The 20680-nt window shown below is 40.6% G+C and overlaps 1 protein-coding gene across 17 annotated transcripts in view; it reads right to left on the bottom strand.

The window, feature by feature from the left end:
* The window catches only part of rapgef1b (Rap guanine nucleotide exchange factor (GEF) 1b), a 54360-nt gene extending 41129 nt beyond the window's left edge, over window positions 1-13231 (bottom strand). For 4 of the 17 annotated variants that reach the window (XM_074616779.1, XM_074616783.1, XM_074616791.1 and 1 more), the window contains exon 1: window positions 12912-13231. In XM_074616779.1, coding sequence (XP_074472880.1) covers window positions 12912-12939 — 28 coding nt within the window. In that variant the 5' untranslated portion in view covers window positions 12940-13231. Of the gene's footprint in view, window positions 1-5087; window positions 5237-12911 lie in introns of those variants that run through there. The other 13 variants (XM_074616773.1, XM_074616778.1, XM_074616781.1 and 10 more) reach the window with 4 other exon arrangements.
* Window positions 13232-20680: the final 7449 nt, after the last annotated feature.

Here is a 20680-nt window from a genome sequence, read left to right as displayed (position 1 = left end):
ACGCACACAAGCAAAACAATGTGCGTTTTTCACTCTCTGCCTACATACGTCTGGCAGTTTATATGAATATTCCCAAGTGCTCTCCATTTTCAGATTTCTATCTCACGTTGCCTTTGTCTTGGCCAAAAAGTTGCACTCGAACACACTGCAAAGACTACAGCCGAGAGCCAACTACCACGTTCGTTCTGCACCTGCGTGAGATGAAATAACTCTCCATACCAGCAGGTCGCGGTAGTCAGTATTCGTCATTCAAAAAGGGAAACCGGAAGACCGAGGACTGGGGATATACAACGCTGTTGTTATGATACATACATGAAATATAGCAGCGTCTGCCGACCATTTTCACACTAGGGATATGCATTCCAAGCAAAAACACTATTCGATAATCACTGGGAACTAGTCGACCATTTTTCGAAAATCGCATAAAAATGTAGATGTAGTACTTTGATGATGTCTAAAAAAGGCTACACATATTAAATTATGAAGCAGAAAGTTGCGTGTACATAACTGCATATCATCTTCCAGTGATTTATTGATCAATCGACGTTTTGTCCTCTGGTCTTCCTCTGAATGCAGACACACGGCAGCAGACAGACTGGACAACAGAGACTACAACATTTGTTTTTAAATCACAGCTGCACAAAGTCTACGTTAAAAGACTCCAACACGTGTGTGCATTTACATACACAACTGAATATGGTACTATAAAATCATCCGTTCAGTGTATTCCAGTGGCCTCATTTCTATGTTTTCATGAAGAAAAAGTCTGATTGTGCAAGATATGACTAAAAACAGGGATGCTTCTTTCAATGCCACGGGTGGAGGAATCATTAAGGACTATAAAGGTCTATAAACAAAAGCATTTTGATGATCAGCTAATTGCGAAGTATCCACATCTTTAACTCCAGCTGTAAGTGAACAATATAAGGTGCTGCTGGAGATCCATTTAAACAAATAGTTTATTATGGATTAATTACACCTACATAAAAACTCCTTATCCAACTGTGCAAACAAGCTGGGTGGCTACAGTGAAGCAGTAGCTTCCCAGTACACTTCATGTGGAAAGAATCAGATATGCTTTGAAAGATAAACAGGAGGAAACTTGTTATCCCTTCCTCACTTAATTAGAACGAAATCAATACGCAAACAGTTTTTGTTCATCTTGGCACATTCAGGAAGTGCCTCATTTTTTGTGGGTAACTCTAAAAAAGGTTTGAGGTGGGGGGTTTCCTTTATGACTGTTGTTTTGTTTTATGTGTATTTTTCCTTTTCCTCATTTGTTTTAGCTTGTCCGTATAAAATATGTTGGAATGCTTGTTATAATGGCTATGCTTGTGCAAACTAGATGTCGACTCACAGCTATAATAATTATACAAAATATTGAGACAATAATGAAGCATGAGGAAAAAAGAAGAACACAAGGATCTTAACAGAAGGAAGAATGAATCTTCGATGTAAACAGCCCGAGCATGTGCTTAATTCATTCATTCATTCATTCATTCATTTCAACTGGACGATATATGCAGAGCAAAAAGGTCAAAATGTATGAATGAAGTCTTCTGTCTGACTTCCTCAGACCAAAGTTCACTGATAGCAGCAGCAAACTGTATTCACTCTAGCAAAGTATTTTACAACTTCCTTAGAAGCTCATACATTCACAGTGTTGCATGTGATGCATGCATTATTTGCTATTCTAAAAACAAATTCTCTCATTCAGGTTGCATGAGGAGGAACATCCAAGGGAAAGTGGGTCAGTGAAGGTAGACACACTCAAACAGAAAATAGTCACCGATGGAATAAACAGTGCGTGTGTCTGAATGAAAGTGTGTCATACATTGTTTGGGTATGATAAAAAGATATCAAACCAATGATTCAGAACCATTTATGTACCCAGACAAGCGTGCACACACACACACACACACACACACGCACGCAAATACGCGCCCACATGTGCCCTGACAACAACAGTGACTTGCTTGCAAGCAATGTCAACTTCTCTCTCTCTCCATTCCTGATTTAGACTGGCGTCGGAAACTGTCAGCAACTGTGGGACGTCCCCTTCATTGTATGCCAGCTCCCTGACCCAGCCATGCCACCCTGGGGTCTGAATGATTTGACACACTCAACACAAGCACACACACTGAGGCACAACTTGACACAAAACCTCTTTTCAGGATCTCCACATTGTCCCTCAGCCAGTGAGATTGTTGTTCTCAGTCGCACCAAGGCCACTATTTCTGACTCTCTCTGCTGCTCACTTTGGCTGCTTAGAAAATGGCATGCAGACAGGGATTTCTTTTCTCCATACTTAGTGGTGGCTATACTGCATCTGACGTATACATGATAGTCAGCAAGTGCATTAAATAACCATGTAATATACTGTGTTTTTCCATTCAAATCAACATGCTATCACTGGCGACAGTCTGCCCTCCTTTGGACAAATACATTCCGGTAACTGGCTCTGGTTTAAAATGGAAATATAATGTATCCATAAGTTGTAGCTCTGCACGAAATGTTAGGGAAACACAAATCTCAGCAAGCTGAAACATAAACTCAATTCTTGAAATCTCACTGCAAAACAAGAACTGAAAGAAAGGTCATTATGAGTGTCAGTGGTTCTCAGTCCTGCTGGTTTTAGTTCTAGCATCTCATCAAGGATTATTTTTAAACCTATCAACTTGTTGGATTCAATTGATGTAATGAAGATGTTGCAGGATAAAAAAGGCAGAAACACCCAGAGCATGTCCAGGACTTAGAATCACTGAGTTACAGTGTTCGTCCCTTAGATTTATTGAACTTTATAATGTATCAGAATGAACACACACTGCGGAGACCTTGGGTTGGAAAAGTGATTCTTCAATCTGGATGTCTAAGCAGTATATATTTAGATTAAGAGACATTGGAAAGGGTGTAGTTATGGCAAATGGACTTGCATTTATATAGCGCTTTTCTAGTCTTCCGACCACTCGATGCTCTTTACACTACATGTCAGCATTCACTTATTCACACACACATTCATACATTGATGGCAGAGGCTGTCATGCAAGGTGCCAACTTTGCCCATCGGGATTTAATCTAAATACACCGATGGCTCAGCCTTTGGGAGCATTTGGGGTTAAGTGTCTTGCTCAAGGACTGGACTGGAGGAGCCGGGGATCAAACCGCTGACCTTCCGATTGGTGGATGACCTGCCCTACCCCTCTGAGCCACTTACCACCTTAACACACCTACATCCTTAGATATTCTTACACCCCTAATTGAGATTGATATCAGCCGATTACGCTTATATATGACATTGGAAAGTGGAATCTACCTCTTGCTGAGCCTTACTGTATACTTCAAAACATCAGTTGCATCCCTGCAGCATGGGCCGACTCAGCTGTGGCTTAAATGAGACCTCCTCAGCCGTAGCACCATGCAGTCCGTCAGTTTGAAACACATCACTCACTCTGGCCGTCCCCAAAGAGGGCCATCACAGCGACAGAGACCCGGCAGGTCAGGTCAGGGTAGACAGCCAAGACACACACACCTATACAAACACTGATTCTTACTGCCCGCTGGGCTGAAATGCACAGATTTATTAGGCTGAGCGCACTACAGACTGTGTGTTTTCAAAACAAGGTATTATGGCACTCTGCACTGTGCAATTACACAATGATGGACTCAACTACCTTAATTATGGAGCCTCTATGTGCTACCGGCTCACCAGGGTGGATCTGTTCACGCAGCTTAACAGGAGCAACACAAACTCACTGCGAACATTAACAAATCAAACCGTGTTAACCCCAACATGTGGGTGAACAAACAGGCTCAGCTGCCATGGTGAAGCAAGGCAGGCAGGCTGGATTTAAGATGCCAAGATTACAGCTCCCACTGTGTAACCAAATGCCAATTTTTAATATTGTGTAACTGGATTAAGACCACAGCACCTGGCAGATCCTCACCTGATGAGCAACAGATTAAAGACGCTGTCTACAAACTGTGGAGAGAGGCAGCCTGTGATGGAAGGCTGTGGCCCTGCAGAGCAGCCTCGTCGGGCTGGGTCCACCCAAGACTTCAGCGAGGCAAATGAGCACCTTCTATAAAGCCACACGACACAAAAAGCACAGCGAGGAATGTCCCCTGCATTTCATTCTGCCAGCGAGCCGATTTTACATTAAAGCTCCAAAACTGGCTACAGCAGCCTTAAACAAAGAACATCCCAAAAAAAACAATACAAGTATGCATTTATTTCACAAAAAAAACCTGCTGAATAAATGCAGTGTGCATGCGATGAAACTTCTGTAACCAGCTCCTCCTGTGACAGAACCCTGTGCTTGAGAATGAGTTTTAGCAGCGAATAGAGTCTGTTCATTTACATTTAAAATATTCTTCTGACTTATTTCAGCGCTGTGTCGTTGGAATTGTGGAAAAACGGAGAATATCAAAAAGTCAGTGTTCAATTTGGCAGCTATTTTAGCTTGCATCTTAGTCCTAAAACAAAAATGTAAGTTAGTTCCATTTTAGTCATTTTTATCCTTCATAGTTTTAGTCAACGGCAACTCAAAACTTAAGTTTACTACTTTTCTTTAGTTATTATTACATGATGACAGACACGGGTTGTATGATTGAGAAGAATGCAGCTTTGCAGTTAGTTTGGGTCCTCCTGACTGCGCTTGTTAATGATGCGCAGTTCAGTTACAAAAATAAAGAGAGGTTTTGGTAAAGTTTTTTATGTTTTTAAACTACATTTTAGTCTCGTCTTTTTTCGTCAACGATATCGCGTGTTTGATATCGTCACCGTTAGTGGCGTCTCGTCTTAGTCATGGAAAAAAAGGTCGTTGACGAACATATTTCGTCATAGTTTTCGTTATCTAACTTAACACTGCAAAAAGCTATATCCATTTTCTTCATTGTTATTCTTATCGTTTAAATACCCAAAATAAAAAGCAAGGAATGTAACCTTTTTGGTCAGCCGTTTCTCCAGTGCTCCGACCCCGTTTACTCTATAGCTATGGACTAATGTCAACACTATTGAGAAAACAGCGAGTACAGTCCACCATGCATGCCTCAGGAGAAGAACTGTATATATGTGTGTGTGTCTTTACCTGTGTCCTCATCTAGATCCCCCTGTAGAGAGGAGTCTGTGTCCTCTGAGGAGGCCTGGCTCCTCCAGCTTATATTGCCCATCCAAGAGGCCTGAGTCCACACACAGCTACTGGTCCTGGAGTGATACTGACGGCTATACGTTTTGTGTGACTTGCTGGTCAGGCTGGCATTTTCACAGCTATCACTCAATAGCACTGCTGAGAGTTAGTCACAAACTGACTGGTCCGCATGATCATCCTGTCTTGACTCAGACACTCTACGCAGCAGAGGAAAGATCCACAAATAGCACGGAGAGAAGGCGAGAGGAATTGAAAAGCTTTACCAGAGTCGATTAAATAATTCTTCTTGTAAATATGTCTAGAATCACATAATCCTGCACAGAATGTCTGAGCGAGGCCGTCTAAGCCGCCTGGAGAGGGTCCAAACCCACAGTTATCTGGAGGTGGGGATGTGCTGAAGAGTCACAAGGACCTGAGCAGGCCACCTGCGGGAATAAATGACCTGCTCTCTGGCTTGCAGGCCAACACACAGCGGAGAAATCAAGTGAAGCGTCATCTTATAAGACGAACCCCGCTGAGAAAGAAGTCTCAAGAGCATAGAGTGCGACCTGTAAATGGAATGTCGTATTGAATTACATATGAGATCTCAGAAAAATGACATCTTTAGCTCCTTGGAAGAACGGCCTTGGAAATATTCATGTTACGAAGAGCCGATTGCCTTCACAGACACAAGCCTTCCATTGCTCATTGATATCCTCGGTGCAGTCGTTACCAAATATGTAATCCATCCATTTCTCTCCCTGTTTCTTTTTCTGTGCAGAGACTCGATTCCCATCAACCTTCCTCCACCCTCTTTCTTTCTCTCCCTAAGCTCTATTCCCTCCCTCTTTTTTTTGCTTTCCCATACACAGCACACACTCACAAACTAATTACAACACAGCTAAACCTATATGGGAACAGCAAGCCTCTCATTCTGTGGGAGAGGGAGGGTGAAATGCTTTCTGCCATCAAACCTCAAAATTGCAGCATGTCAAACCGAGACCCATAGCTTTGCCCTGGGTGATCACTCATCAGCAATGTGCGTAAACCTAATCACCCGGGGAACCCTTTTGTAATCACGACTGCTTCAGCTATTGCTCAAAGTTTTGGTGACTAAGGCATGCAGGGGTTGCTATTTCTGTACATCAGAAGAAGAAGAAGAAGAAGAAGATATTTCAGTCTGAAGTGATGCAGTAACCACTTAGCAAACACAAAGCCATCAAAATGACTTACACTTTAGTGTTAACTCCAGGAATGCTCGAGAGTAAACTCTTTGCATTACGGCTGAACCCTTTCAAAGGCAAATACGCAGACACACACACTCCCACACTGTGCAGGCGGGGGGCAGGGAGTCTAAAATAAGGAACTGATGGATCAGTTCCGCTGTGGCTGGCTACTACCATTGACTGTCCAGTAAGAGAGGAGTCTGCAGGCTAATAATAAAACATTGTGCTACTGCCACAACGTTGTTACCAACACTGACTCGCCAAAACTGTTATGTCACAACCCCAGTCTCTGTGGGGAGAATAAGGACAGGTTTTGCAACTGCAAAAATTGCAATAATAGAAACATAAAGTCTTAATTATGGTTTGTTTTTCTTTTAGGAGTTGTGCGTTTCTTGCTGTAAAGTTGGTCAAACAGAGAAAACAACACTCAAAGACGTTTTCGTTGATAGAAATGTAACTGTGAACAGCAACACAAGCATCCTACTAAGGCCCTGTCCACACGCAAAGAGACAGTTGATGACAGCAGAGTAGGGATGCTAATTTGGAGGGAAAAAAAGTACCGATAACCGACCCTCGTTGACCGATTATTAACCGTTAACCGACAAGATTAATGCCTCGCATGCAGAGGTGCGCCAGCTGCAGTGTATAAGCAAAGCAGACAACTGAGTCCCCAGTTCACCCGTCCAGGAGAGTTAGCAGACCAATGCAGCCTTTTTCCCAGTAACTCTCCACCACACATTTAGTTTAGTTTAGCAGGTTGTCGCTGTGTGTCTGCCTGGCGTAACTTTATTGAGTGCCTGACAGACCGTGTGTGTGTGTGTGGCGGCGGTGAGTGTGGGGTTGTCGGTGGCGTTATTTAATTCCTTGAACCTTAACTTGTGATCTCACTTGTGGTGACATGTAAATATTATGGCGAGCGTTTGGAGTCGTTTTTCACGTCTGAGTGTGGACGGAGATATTTTGTAAAACGGTCATGTAGAAAATATGTCTTTAAAAATATCTGTATACGTGCAGACAGGGCCTTAGAGACGAACATGTGCACAACATTCATGCATAAGCCCCTACACATGGGTTTATAAATATATATTTTTCAACATGGAAGATGGCACCAGAAATTTGAGTTTTAAAGCTTTTACTTATCTTGAGAATAAAACAGATTTCATAGTCTGTAAAATGAGCAAAGTGCACATATTCTGGCAACGAGGAGCAGCTTGTTATAAGTTGTAGTCAAGTTATTCAATTTTAGAATTATTCATGTGAATGAAGAGTTCATACACGGGACACACACACACTTGTCTCAGCACAAAAAAGTAAAGTCACAACAGATGTGCATCGCTAATCACTACTGTAGTTTTCTACAGCAATGTTTTCCTGTAAACTACATGCAGGGTTTATTCTGTGAAGCTAAAAGTGTTTGCTTTACTTAAATGCTGTGTCACAGCTTGTTTCGAGGGTGTTGCATTCAAAATATCCCTGCCAACTAGAACTCCAACAGTGGAATCATTCCAGAGTGTCTAGTTGTTTAAAAGCATCGCATTAGACAAAAACACGTAATAAACAATGAGCAATTTTACTGATTTCAGTCTGAATAACTCAGTGGGAGAGTCATGTGCAGCATGTTAGCATGGTGCAACAGATCACAAACCTCGCAGTTCAGATCGTATCGCGGTTTTCAGTCACGGATCGGATGAGCAGAAAAAAAAGAATAACGAATATAACTTTTAGAGATTCCCCGATTTTTGTTGTTGTTATAAATATACACTTAAAAATTAGAAAAGTATGCCATTAATAGAACAATGGCCAAGCGTAAGGGAGAAGAAAACACTGAATTTGTCAAAAAGGAAGCCTATTAAGTTTGTATGATTGTTAAAAATAAATAAAAAATACATAATAAATAACAGGAAAACTAATCTCTGATGCAATATTCACGGGAAATAATCTGCTCAAAATTCATCCAAGTCACTTGCTTTACTCAAACTTCCTATTGCATTCACTATTTGGGTCAATTGTACAGTTTATCAGTTGTTCTGTACCATTATTGTTATGCAATGAATATAATATGAACTATCTATTAAATGTCACTTAGTCAGGGGTTGTCAGTTTACTCAATGATAGAAAAGGGGTCCTCTACAAAAAAGATTGGAAACCACTGGTATAGAGAACCTTTAACACACCTTATGTACAGTACATGTGTAAAACCCTTCCTTATTCTTTTCATTTTACAATCTAATTCACCTGACGGCCCCCTTTTGTGAGTCCATTTAAACAAGTCCAAACACAGTACACAAGTGGGAACTTACAAATAAAACTGCACATATTTTTAGTCTTCTCCACCCAGTTCATTTTCTCTGAGGAAAAAGCATTGGAGATGAGTTCTGCTGCTGCTCTTCTGGGCAACACCACCCCAGACTCTGAATGTGTTTATGGATTACAATTCAGGCTGCCTGAGTGATGAAGTCATGTGGGTGCGTTTACACAGAATGGGGTTCGGTGTTGAAACAGACACAAGAACCGCCCACGTGACTCTCTAGGTGATGACATCCTGACTAAAAGCTCCACACAAAGCGGGAGAAGAGGCTCTAAACAGGTAACAGTGTGTTTACAGCCCAAGAGAGGACAAGTTGGTGACAGCAGGACACAGTATCCATGGTGATAAGGGAGTACGTTGATGCAGCTAGTGACTCTGGAAGAAATGCTGGCCATAAGTCTCCTGCTGGAGCTTGGTGTCCCATGTGTGCATTGATAGTCCTGCATGGTCTGTGTCCTATGGTAACCATTTGCATCATCACTATTTAAGCATTACCCATGTGTAGGAATCCCTACTTAAAGCCAAGAACTTTATTTCACTTTATCCAAATCTTTTCCCTTTTAATTTGCTCCTCGAGGCACCAGTGAATTAATCTCCTTCTGTCGAGGTCTAAAACTGGTCCCCTTTCTGTTCGAATCTCCACAGCCTAAGCCCACATAGACAACCGTCTCCTTTTAACACCATCTATTTCCTCCAATCCTTACACACATTCTCTCTCTCAGAGGAAAAGGCTTAACAAGCTGACACTGAAGCTATGCCTGCTGCACAGTTTTTTAGTGGCCCCCAGCCTTGCCCCCTCTTTCCATTTCACTGCCATCCAGCATAAGTGTGTCTCTGGGTAAATATTCGGGATCGATGGGTACATGTGGAAGAGAGCACAGACTGCAGGCCAGCAAATGACCTGGTAAAAACACAACTAGGAACTAGGGCTGCACAATTAATTGAATATTAATCGTGATCACGATTTTGGCTTCCCACAAATAAATGTACATGATCGACTGCGATATTGACATTTAAAATGTGTGCTCCACTCATAGAAAGCTCTGCTACTCATCCAATCAAGCGCTTCCTAGACAACGTGATCTCACAGACATACGTGAAATGACCACGACCTCTTGACAGCGCATTACGTGGTGGTGGCACGGAAAAATGATGTGCCTGTTTAATGTGTGTTTGTTTGAGAGGGACAGAAAGAGGGGAAGAGAAGGTGGATTATTGTTCGCAATGTTTCTGTAAGTTATTAATAACTTACTCAGAACGCTGCTTTGTCACTTTCTCCCCCGCCCGAACCCGAGATATTTTGTAGTAACTCAAGCTCACCCAAACCACATGTCAAACAGCCTGTGAAAAACCTTCTTGAATGTTGCGGCTGCAGTCCAGAATAGAAAAGTAATATACTGTAAATCAGATGGGCAAAATGAAAATGCACTGAATTCAGGTGAAGAAGAACCTTATTTTGAATCTTATTTTGATGCAAAGATTTGTTAATTAACAGGAATGTAGCACAACGTGAAAGGGAAAGCAGTGCTCTGTTGATTTTTTCTTGGGGGTAAAACGTTTTGGTCCTGTTTTATTTTGCAAGTAGGAGATGCACTGTGAATAAGAACCAGTCTTATTTTGATGCAAAGATTTGGACATTAGCAGGAAAGTAGTGCTCTGTTTATTCTGATCCGCGTGAATACGATATTCCCATCTTCTAGTGTTAAAAAAGTTAATCGCAATAAATCGTAATATCGAATTGCAGTGCTTGTAGAATCGCAATACTTAAAAATCGAAGTACATATTGAATCGGCTCCCAAGTATCGAGATAGGTGTATCGTGCCAGCCCCATAGTCTACACTAGGGATGTCACGAGAACCGATACTTCAGTACCAACTCGGTACCAGAATTAAAAAAAATTTGATGGTACTCGTTTTCTTTGGTACCGGAGCCGAGGTACTGGAGATGCGATTCTTCCGGATCTAATGGGGGCAGTATACGCTTACAAGTGTTCTCATCTGCCATGAAATGAAGGAAGAAGAAGAACGCCGTAACAGTACGGAAAAAAACAACAACACGAGACATGGTATGGAAATACTTTGCGTTCGAGGCGGATTTACAAGGAGTTATAATAGATTCGCAAAAACTAGTATGCGGTGCAGTAACGGTGCCGTCGTACTTTTCTTTCCAAAGGAGGAAACTTTTAAATTTAGCAAAGCACCTCAAAGACAGACATCCAGACAATATTGTTTGTTTTAAATACTTGAAGGCTACATGCCACTGTTCTGTTTCGCAATGTTAATAGACGTTTCTTTTTATTTATTACTTAAAGGCTACATGCCTCTGTTTTTCTTGTGTTCAAATGTTTTAATAAAAGAAATGCATGTTGAATTACAGGGGATTTATTGTTTTTTTTACCGTGGTATCGGGAATCGTGTAAATTCACTGGTATTGGTATCGACTACTAAATTTCTGGTACCGTGACATCCCTAGTCTACACTGCCTCTGAGTTTTCATTTAGCTGTGACCATATGTAGTCATCTGTCTGCAAGACACTGAAAGGAATCGGAAACTTTTACGCCTATGAAGAATGACTGAGCTAGTGGTGGATGACACTCCCCTCCCCGCCTGTTATAACTGGGAGCTGAGTGTGTGTCTGTGCTGGTTGGTGTGTCCATTTACTGCAGGCATCACCGGGACAGGACTGTTATGTGGAGCGAAGCAGGGGAGACAGCTGGTGGAGTGGGATGCAAAGTGGGTATAAAGTTTCCTTGCAAAAGGCATACCCGAGACCACCCTGTTTCCTCTCGCATACTCATTGCACTGCTTTGTCTTTAAAGCTGCATACTAAATTAACAGTACTAGTATGGCAAGGCTAGGCAAGGCAGCTTTATCTGTATTGCACATTTCAGCAACAGGGCAATTCAAAGTGCTTTACATAAACATTCAAGAACATTGCAACAAAGTGCAAAAGAACATTAAGACATAATTAAAGCAGTAATAAAAACATTAAAGATTAGGAAAAAAAAAGAAGCTAAAAATAAAAGCTAGGATAGAAGCTAAAATAGAGTATAACACACCAGAGTAAAAGCTCTAGTGCAGTATATAAGATCATCATCTGGTTTAATAAAAGGCAGCAGCAGCAAACAGGAAAGTTTTAAGCTTTGATTTAAAATAACTCAGAGTTGGAGTTGGTCCTGCAGTTTTCTGGGAGCTTGTTCCAGATATTTGGTGCATAAAAACTGAACACTGCTTCTTCTGCATGTTTAGATCTGACTCTGGGGACACTAAGCAGACCTGATCCAGATGACCTGAGAGGTCTGGAAGGTTCATAACATAGCAGAAGATCAGAAATGTATTTTGGCCCATTTCGTAGACATAAAAGCAACGAAAAATGACACGTGCACAATGCTGAAAAATCAACACAACATCACAAAAAAAAACCACGACAAGTCTTTGGGCGTGAACGCAACTCCTCCAGTGTAGACTACTAGGTACAACGTAGCTAGAGTTAGCTTAGAGAAAAGCACGGCCTGTGGAAAGAAGATGGATCATGCGTCATCAACGCGTTATAACTCCGGGGGGTACTGCACATGCGCAGTCAAATCTGCGCCTTTAGTCGTCGAAATTGAGTTACACCGCGCATGCGCTGTACCCATAACAACAACACCAGTGTCTTTACCTCCTTCCATACGCCTTGGTGAAAAGCTAACCGTTGCTAGCCACCGTTAGAAACCCATCTGAAATGTCAGCTTAACGACCAACTAAGAAGCACAATAAATCATTTAAAACACCATATTGCTCATTAATATAATTGTTTTAAATGTTTAAAAGTGGAAATATTTCTTCACTAATGTTATCAATGCTACTAAAGCAATAAAACCAGGGTTTTTAGAGAGATATTTAGAGTGAATGGTGATATATGCCGGTTGAGCTATACAATGATAGCACGTTTATAATGTGTTTACTAAGCTAGTTTAACATCTTTATAGTAAATACACTTAATAATATTTAATGTTTAGTTATGTATAGTGGGGTTGAGGTTGAAATGGTACATAAAAAACCCATTTAGTCCAGCTAGCTGATTAATTTTAACTGGATAGCCGAGAGAAAAGACTCCATAAAGGCCCAATTAAACCTCCATAAACATATTCCTCCACAGTATCTGGAGCCACGTTTATGTATTTGTTCACCCTACATTTGATCCACTAGCTCCCGGTGTGAGGAGTACCGTTATATCCCAAGGTGGAGCAGCAGTGTGGCAGGACTTACCTTGCTTGCTCTCTATTTTTCCCGACATTTTTCGTAGCCAGCAGCAGCAGCTGTGTGATCCCACTCGGCAGTTCAACACAAAAACGTTAGACGAGCCTCGCCAGTGTTCCTCCTCCTCCAACAAATTATTCCCTCATTCTCGATCCACTGTTGTTGTGTCCATGAGATGATTCCGCCGGGTTTAACAATAGAACATATTTACACATTGGTACACGGTCACAAAAAAAAAACTGTCTCCTAGTCCGTGTCTGTCCGTGGTGGTGATTTTCTCTGGATCCACACGGTGAATGTGTTGAACCCAGCCAGACTCGGGCTGTGGGAGAGAGTCCTCTCATCCAGGAGAGCAGCGACCTCCTGCGGGAGGAATTACACACATCAATCTGTCAACAAGAGGATGGGCGTGTTTCTATTTCTATTCAAACACTTGGAGAGCTGGTTGTGTTTTTCAGCAGGGATAGATAGATACAAAGTATGGTGCATTTGTGGGGGGGGCCATGGAAGATAATAATAATTAACTTTATTTATACAGCAAAACAAAGTTACCAAATGCTTTACATTGTAGAACCAGGATTAAAACATTTAAGGACTTAAAATTAGGAAAATGAAATTGAGAAAAAACAACAACTATAAAATCCCCTATAAGTGAATAAGAGAAAAATAAATACAGTCAATCACATTAATAATAAAAAAGTTTTGAGAAGTGATTTAAAATGTCATTGATTCACTTAATTATCTGTCTTTTGCAAGCATGACACTATAGAAACTCAGGATAATAAATAATTATTTAAAAAGCCAACATGTTTCGACCACTGTAGGTCTTCGTCAGGGCTTACAAACAAACCTTAGTGGTCGAAACATGTTGGCTTTTTATATGATTTAGCCACTACAATAAAGGCTTTTCAATATATTCTCTTCCTCGTTGCTACTTTTTTGATATGCCTGCATTGCCTTCCTGTTTATCCAGATTTTTTCCCCCGTTTTCCAAGAGCACCCGACACGTTTGCCTTATGATTGAACACACCGAGCAACCAGTTATCTCTCTTTCCAACTATAGAAACTCACTTAACATTAAAATCGAGTAGTTTGTGCAGAATGTATAGTTTCCACATAGATACATCTCTATCTATCTATCTATCTATCTATCTATCTATCTATTGCTTTATTGTGTATTGCATTATGTATTATTGCCTTTTCTGTCTCATTCCTATTTATCTGATCGTAGTCATGTTTTTACTTCCTCTGGGCTCATGTCCTTCGGTCTGATTCTCATTTTACCTGCATTGTTTGGTTTTCTTTTCTTTTGTGAAACACTTTGTTAAGAAAAGTGCTCTACAAATAAAGTTTATTATTATTATTATTATTATTATTATTATTATTAATAATAATAATATTTTATGCATTTTTATTTCTATAATTATGTATACCTGTACTGAAGCAATAAATGTGCTATAAATAAACTGACTTGACTTATCTATCTATCTATACATTGGTGCAAAGAAGGCATCAGTAAGCAATATCAAATCTCAGAGTGTTTTAGTGCATACTGACAGATGATAAATAACACATAAAAGAAAAAAATAAATAAATAAAGAAGAAGAAACCACTGTGGGACAGCTTGAATGGGTGTTATATGACCCAGTTAAAAGCTGCCATCACACAATCCTTTCTGATCTGGTGGTCATCGATCTCAGCAGCACCAGGCTAATTAAATGACCGAGCCTATTCAACTGTTCAGAAACTAAACTGTAGCAGCCATCACGGCATGGCCAAAAGAGACAACAGACTAAAAATACAGATTAATGCTCAACAACACTGGTTTGCATTCAGCAATTAAGAATATGCATATATGTATCAATAATAAGCTTCACAGTAAACTCTAAAGATGCCATTTTCAAGGTTACATTCTCTATTAATGTAGTTAGGGGAGTCTGAACAGCCTCATCTATATATTTGTTAATGTATCTCTTCTCCATTTCCTCCTGAAACAACGTACGTTTCCAAGGCTTGGCAGACTTCTACAAAATAATGTATTCCTGATATTTCATCACTATAGTCTGGTTTTAAAGCTGTAGTCACTGACATGTTCATATCTGTGTTGTTCACACGTTTTCACATCTTGTAACTTGTGGGTACCTGATTAGACTGTTATCAGGCTATTAAATAGGCGTTATCAGTCGCTATAAGCACCATAGATGTGGGTCATTAGGGGCCTACTACGCCTACTACGTTGTAAAAGTAAAAGCGAATCTTAAGAAGCAACACTTATATTGTAAAACTGAATGAAACATAAAAATAAAAAGGCTTCTTTAGGTTTAGGCAACAAAATCACTTAGTTAAGTTTAGGGAAAAACATTGTGTTTTGGCTTAAAATAACTATACGTAAAAGTGAAACTTAAGGCTTGTGATCACAAAGACAACTACACTTTCTTGGTTTCTCATGGGACGCAAACCCCAGTCTCCTGGGTGAAAACCCTGTGTTTTGTGTCACATCCATCACCTTTAACCTCCACCTCATAGGGAGTGTCATGCCGGACTTCTGCTTCTGCTCCTTTCACAATTACTACAGTCGCTAGAGGTCGGTGTCATGCTGTTTTATACCTTCTTTCGGTGATCTACCATGTGAATAGATGATAAAACCTACTAATGGGTGATAGGCCCCTATTGACCCACATCTATGGGGCTTATAGCGACTGATATTTAATAGCCTGACAACAGTCTAATCGGCTGTTGAAAAAGTTAGTTGCAAATATTGATATTTTAATGAAAAATAATAGTTTCTGGAAATACTGTACAGTGGTTCATTTTTAAGTTTAGTGTGACTTTGGCCAAATAGAGCTTAAATGGAAGCACAGAGCCCCCTATTGGGCATACTGAACCTTTACTCTTCAGTCAGTCTCCTACCTACCACTCCCCTAATACAACTTGTTCTTATGACAGGAAAATGAAAGGAGTTAAGCAGAACAGAGGAGGGAGGATGACTTCTGATTTAACCCTGATTTTCAGTAAACTGCTGACTATTGCTTTTGCCTATTCAGCGCTGCACATTATCCTGGGCCATTAAGGAGCAACCATCTCGATTATGTCTCCGGCATATCAAGACGAAGCAAGCATGCCCTGTCATCTTTTTATGAATAATTGATCTGACTGAAATGATCTACATTCTCTGAGTGATCTGGGTCAGCTTGTACGCTTGCAAAGCGCTCGCGAAAGGAGAGGCATGTATTAAAAATACTGAGATAAGGAGTTCATTGCATATTGTTAGACAGCCTTGTGCAGCTTACCTCATCATCACCTGTATTTAATCAGTTATCAAACCCGGGCCTCGGGAATCGAGGGTTCATATTTACACTGGCTGTCATTATGGCTGCTCCCTTGTGCTCTTGCTTGCACAGCAAAAACCACACCCATAGCGCAAGTGCGAAGTGCTTTCCGTATGTGCGTTTGTGTGTGTTTGTGTGCACACTAGTGAGAATGTGTGGGCGTGAGTGGCGGAGGGGAAGGAGTGGAAGGAGTGGAAGGAGTGGAAGGAGTGGAATACCTTCCCTGAGGCTATGATAAAGTCACACAGGGAAGACAATGAACTCCTAAGCGGTGGCAGACTTGTCAGGACAGGATTAGTCTTGCCACAAATTCAAAGTAGGTCTGTTTTTGCGTATCTTAGCTTTCCTTTAAATTCAGTACTGTAGCTTGAATCAGCCTAGCAGTTGTCTAACTAGCTCAAAAGGTCATTTACACAATTTGGCTTCAAAATATTGGCTTCCCAAAGCAGTGAGAACCAGAGTGAAGATACTGGTATCATATCAAACTAGAAAAACTTAAGGAATCCATTGGTACCAACCATGTCAGGAAAGAGGCTTAATAACGCTCCAAATTTAGGCTACATTTTGGCAAAGAAAAACTGGCATGGTCATTTTCATAAGGGTCCCTTGACCTCTGACCTCAAGATATGTGAATGAAAATGGGTTCTATGGATACCCACGAGTCTCCCCTTTACAGACATGCCCACTTTATGATAATCACATGCCGTTTTTTTTAATGCAGTATAAATGTCTTATTTTCAACCTATTCTAAAAATGGTGTATCTGAATATTTCTGTATACTGAGGTCCCTAAACAGTCTTGAATTACATTTATTGGGTATCACCGTAAAGCTGAGACACTTGTGGATCCAATGAGCCCAACTGTATTCATGTGCGATTATGTTAGTCCCCATAGTAGCCATTTCATTGTAGTGAGACCATTTCTTTGAAACTTGACCTCACTGTATACAATGACCTGTGGTGACCTCTAGGATAATCACAGCCTCATGAAACTTTACAGCCACAAACTAAAGACCTAGGGCATTCAGAGGATGGATGGCTTTCCTAGCTAGATTGACAATAAGGGGGTTTCTGAGTAGTTTACACAACAGAAGTGCTCGCCATGTAATTGTCAAAAAATGCTATTCTTTCAGAAATCTCCAAATGTCAAAAGTTTTTGATACCAAATCACAGCATGGCTTTTTCTGTGGTGTTCCTCAAGGTCTTGGTGCCTTAATGTGGTATTTTGGAGAGACTATTGATTATTTTTTTTTAACCAAATCTGTGTAACAAATGATATCAACCCAAACATTGCTGCAACAACTTATGAGACATAATAGAGCATGGGAATGGAATCATATACATCTATCCTAATGTTCTTAGTTCTTATACACTTTCACAATTAATTTGTATTAATTAATGTTTATTTCTGGTTTATTTCTAGAACAACTTGCCACACAGTGCTGAGCTGCATCTCATCTTCAGGTTCCCAGCTTTCAGATGATTTACACCACTTCTATGTGACATCTACTGTTGACCTGCTATCTCCCCCTAAAAAAACCCTGTACCCCCCTAAAAAAGACAAAAACAGGTGTAAGTGGGTCTCAGAGGGTTAAAGACACCAAATTAGCTCTCAAAAGGAGGTGAGATGGAAAATATACCCAGTAATAATGAGACGTTTTGTATTAGTATATGTCGGAGATAAATGATTGACATCCATCACTTCTCATGCCACTTTTATCATTCAGGATACATGGGTATCATGTTCATGCATTGTAGCTCTTTGCTGCTATCTAATGGCTACATAGCACAGTATAAACCAATGCTGTCATTATACTTTGTGCCACAGAGTGGTGCTCATGAACTACTGATCGTTTGTGTATCCTGGAGCTCAGCTTTATGTGCCCTGTAGTGGTTTCTTTGAAGCAATGTATGGGCAGGTAGAGGGAGTGCTGATGAAATGTAATTTGAGAGCCCAATGTAATGTGTTTTTTTGATGAGATTCACTGAAACAATAAAGTTGAGCTGATAGCAGGAATTTAGATAAGAGGCGAGGCCTACAAGGAAAGTCAATAACAAACACATGAACTACATTATATGATTAATAAGTTGTCTGTGATAACTATTCTAAATTTGAAAGAGATTATGGAAACAAGCCTCAATCAATCACCACGCTCAAATAATCAGGATCGAAATGTATAATTAATGTGGGAAGGTTCATACTGGTTTAAACTGGGAAGTTTCACACTGGGCTTAGAAGTGTGATCAGGTCTGCTGCGGGCCGGGTTCACGGTGGAGAGGGCAAAGAAAGGAGAAGCGAGACAGTTGTGTTAGCCGAGAGTTGTCAGTGGGAGCTGGGAGAAGAGCAGTGTTTGATCTCGGCGGCGGTGGGCGTGCGATGCAGAGCTCAAACACAGTTTAAGGCTCTGTTAACCTTGGCCAGCGGTCAGGCCCCTCCGTCTGTCTCACATCTGAGAGTTGGGGAGAGAGGGAGGGGATCAGCGAGGCTTAAACGACTGAATACATTTATCTGAGAAGAAGGAGGGAAAAATACCTCCACAACAATCGGGGTCCTCTATCTTTGGCCCCTTTGTTAACAGAGAATAGAGTGAGCTTTTCATGGTGGAATTAAGATGGACGGCTAGAGGTATCAATAGGGGGGGTTAGACACAAGTCAGTGTGGATTGAAGATGGAGAGGCGTTGGACGAAGAGGACAAGATGTCTAGGTCATAACCTACTCAATACTGCACGAGAATAGAGCACTCTGTCACTGCCAAAGACAAACACACGGAGACACATGTTGACAAGGTCGAGGGAAATTAGACAAAGGGGGTCGATGACAGGAACTATGGAAAAACAAACGGAGCTGCACGCTCTTTCCCAAATGAAATAAAAAGTGTATTTAAAGGGATAGTTCAGGTATTCTGAAGTGGGTCTGTATGAAGTACTTATCCATAGTCAGTGTATTACCTACGGTAGATGACGGTCGGCAAGCCCCCAGTTTGGAGAAGCAGACAGGAGTATCAGTTTAAATGTACACTATATTGAGAATATTTTCGCTGGTTTACCTTGCCGTCAGACAACGCTTTCCGATGGGGAACTGAAGCCGTTGTATCCATCTATGTTCTCGCAAAAGCCACCAGACTCCATTGAAAAAGGCTAATTTTACCTCGCAGAACACGGGAGTTGCTGGTCTACCGCTGCCTTGATCGGTTTGTTTGTTTGTGCTATTGTGTGACTTCACACAATGAATCCAAATTAACCAAAGTCACACAATAACACAAACAAACTAACCGATTGAGCGAAAATATTCCCAATATAGCGTACACTTAAACTGATATATATATATTTTTTTAGGTGAGCCTTTCTTTTAAGTGACTAAAATATATTTTTCTGCCATCCCCGTCCTCAGCAGTACATTGCTTTTCTTCCATGTTGGTACTCCTGATGACTCAATGGAGTCTGGTTGCTATGGTGATAGCATAGATAACAGCTTTAGATCCCTGTTGGAAACAGAGACTGTATAGCTGTGGGCTGGGCCTTTCTTTTAGGTGGCTAAAACATGTTTTGCTGCCGGCCACGTCCCCAACAGTACATTGCTTTGCTTCCGTGTCGGTACTCCTGTCTGCTTCTCCAAACTGAGGGTGTGCCGACCGTCATCTACTGTAGGTAATACACAGTGGTGGAACAAGTACTCCGATATTTTACTTAAGTAAACGTAAATGCTACGGTGTAGATATACTTAAACGTATAACTCCTGCATTCAAAGTACAAAAGTATTAGTATAAAAATGTACTTAAAGTAAAAGTACTAGTTGGTCAGAATTGTCCCTTTCAGAGAGTTTGTATCATTATATATCACATTATTGGAATTTTATTACTGATGCTTTAACACGTAAGCAGCATTTTAATGTGACAGCTGGTGGAGGTGGAACACATTTGAACTACTTTATGTACTGTTGGATAGTTTAATCTGTAGCACAGTTTCATAATTTATAAACTGATCACATGTTTTCTTTGTAAAATCTTAATCTGTAAAGTAACTAAAGCTGTCAGATACTTGTAGTGGAGTAAAACATACAATATTTCCCACTGAAATGTAGTGGAGTAGAAGTAGAAAGTACCATAAAATTGAAATACTCAAGTAAAGTAAAAGTACCTAAAAATTGTACTTAAGTACAGTACTTGATTAAATGTACTTAGTTACTTTCCACCATTGGTATTACACTGACTCTGGATAAGTACCCCATACGACCCCACTTCAAAACACCCAAACTATCCCTTTAACACAAATCTTAAACATATAAACCAACCATAAGTGTATATATATATATATATATATATATACATACAGCAGGTTTTATGTAGGACAGGGCAAACACATACTGGAACTGCACACATCTGTGGATGCATACACACATATACAGTAGGAATTATTTATGTGCTGAGACAGGCATTGTTGTGCTGCTCT

This window comes from Sebastes fasciatus, chromosome 19 (genome assembly GCF_043250625.1).
Source record: "Sebastes fasciatus isolate fSebFas1 chromosome 19, fSebFas1.pri, whole genome shotgun sequence".
In the NCBI taxonomy this organism is placed as follows: domain Eukaryota; kingdom Metazoa; phylum Chordata; class Actinopteri; order Perciformes; family Sebastidae; genus Sebastes; species Sebastes fasciatus.
The sequence above is the reverse complement of the archived record's forward strand: the minus strand, read 5'-3'. Positions and strand labels throughout refer to the sequence as shown.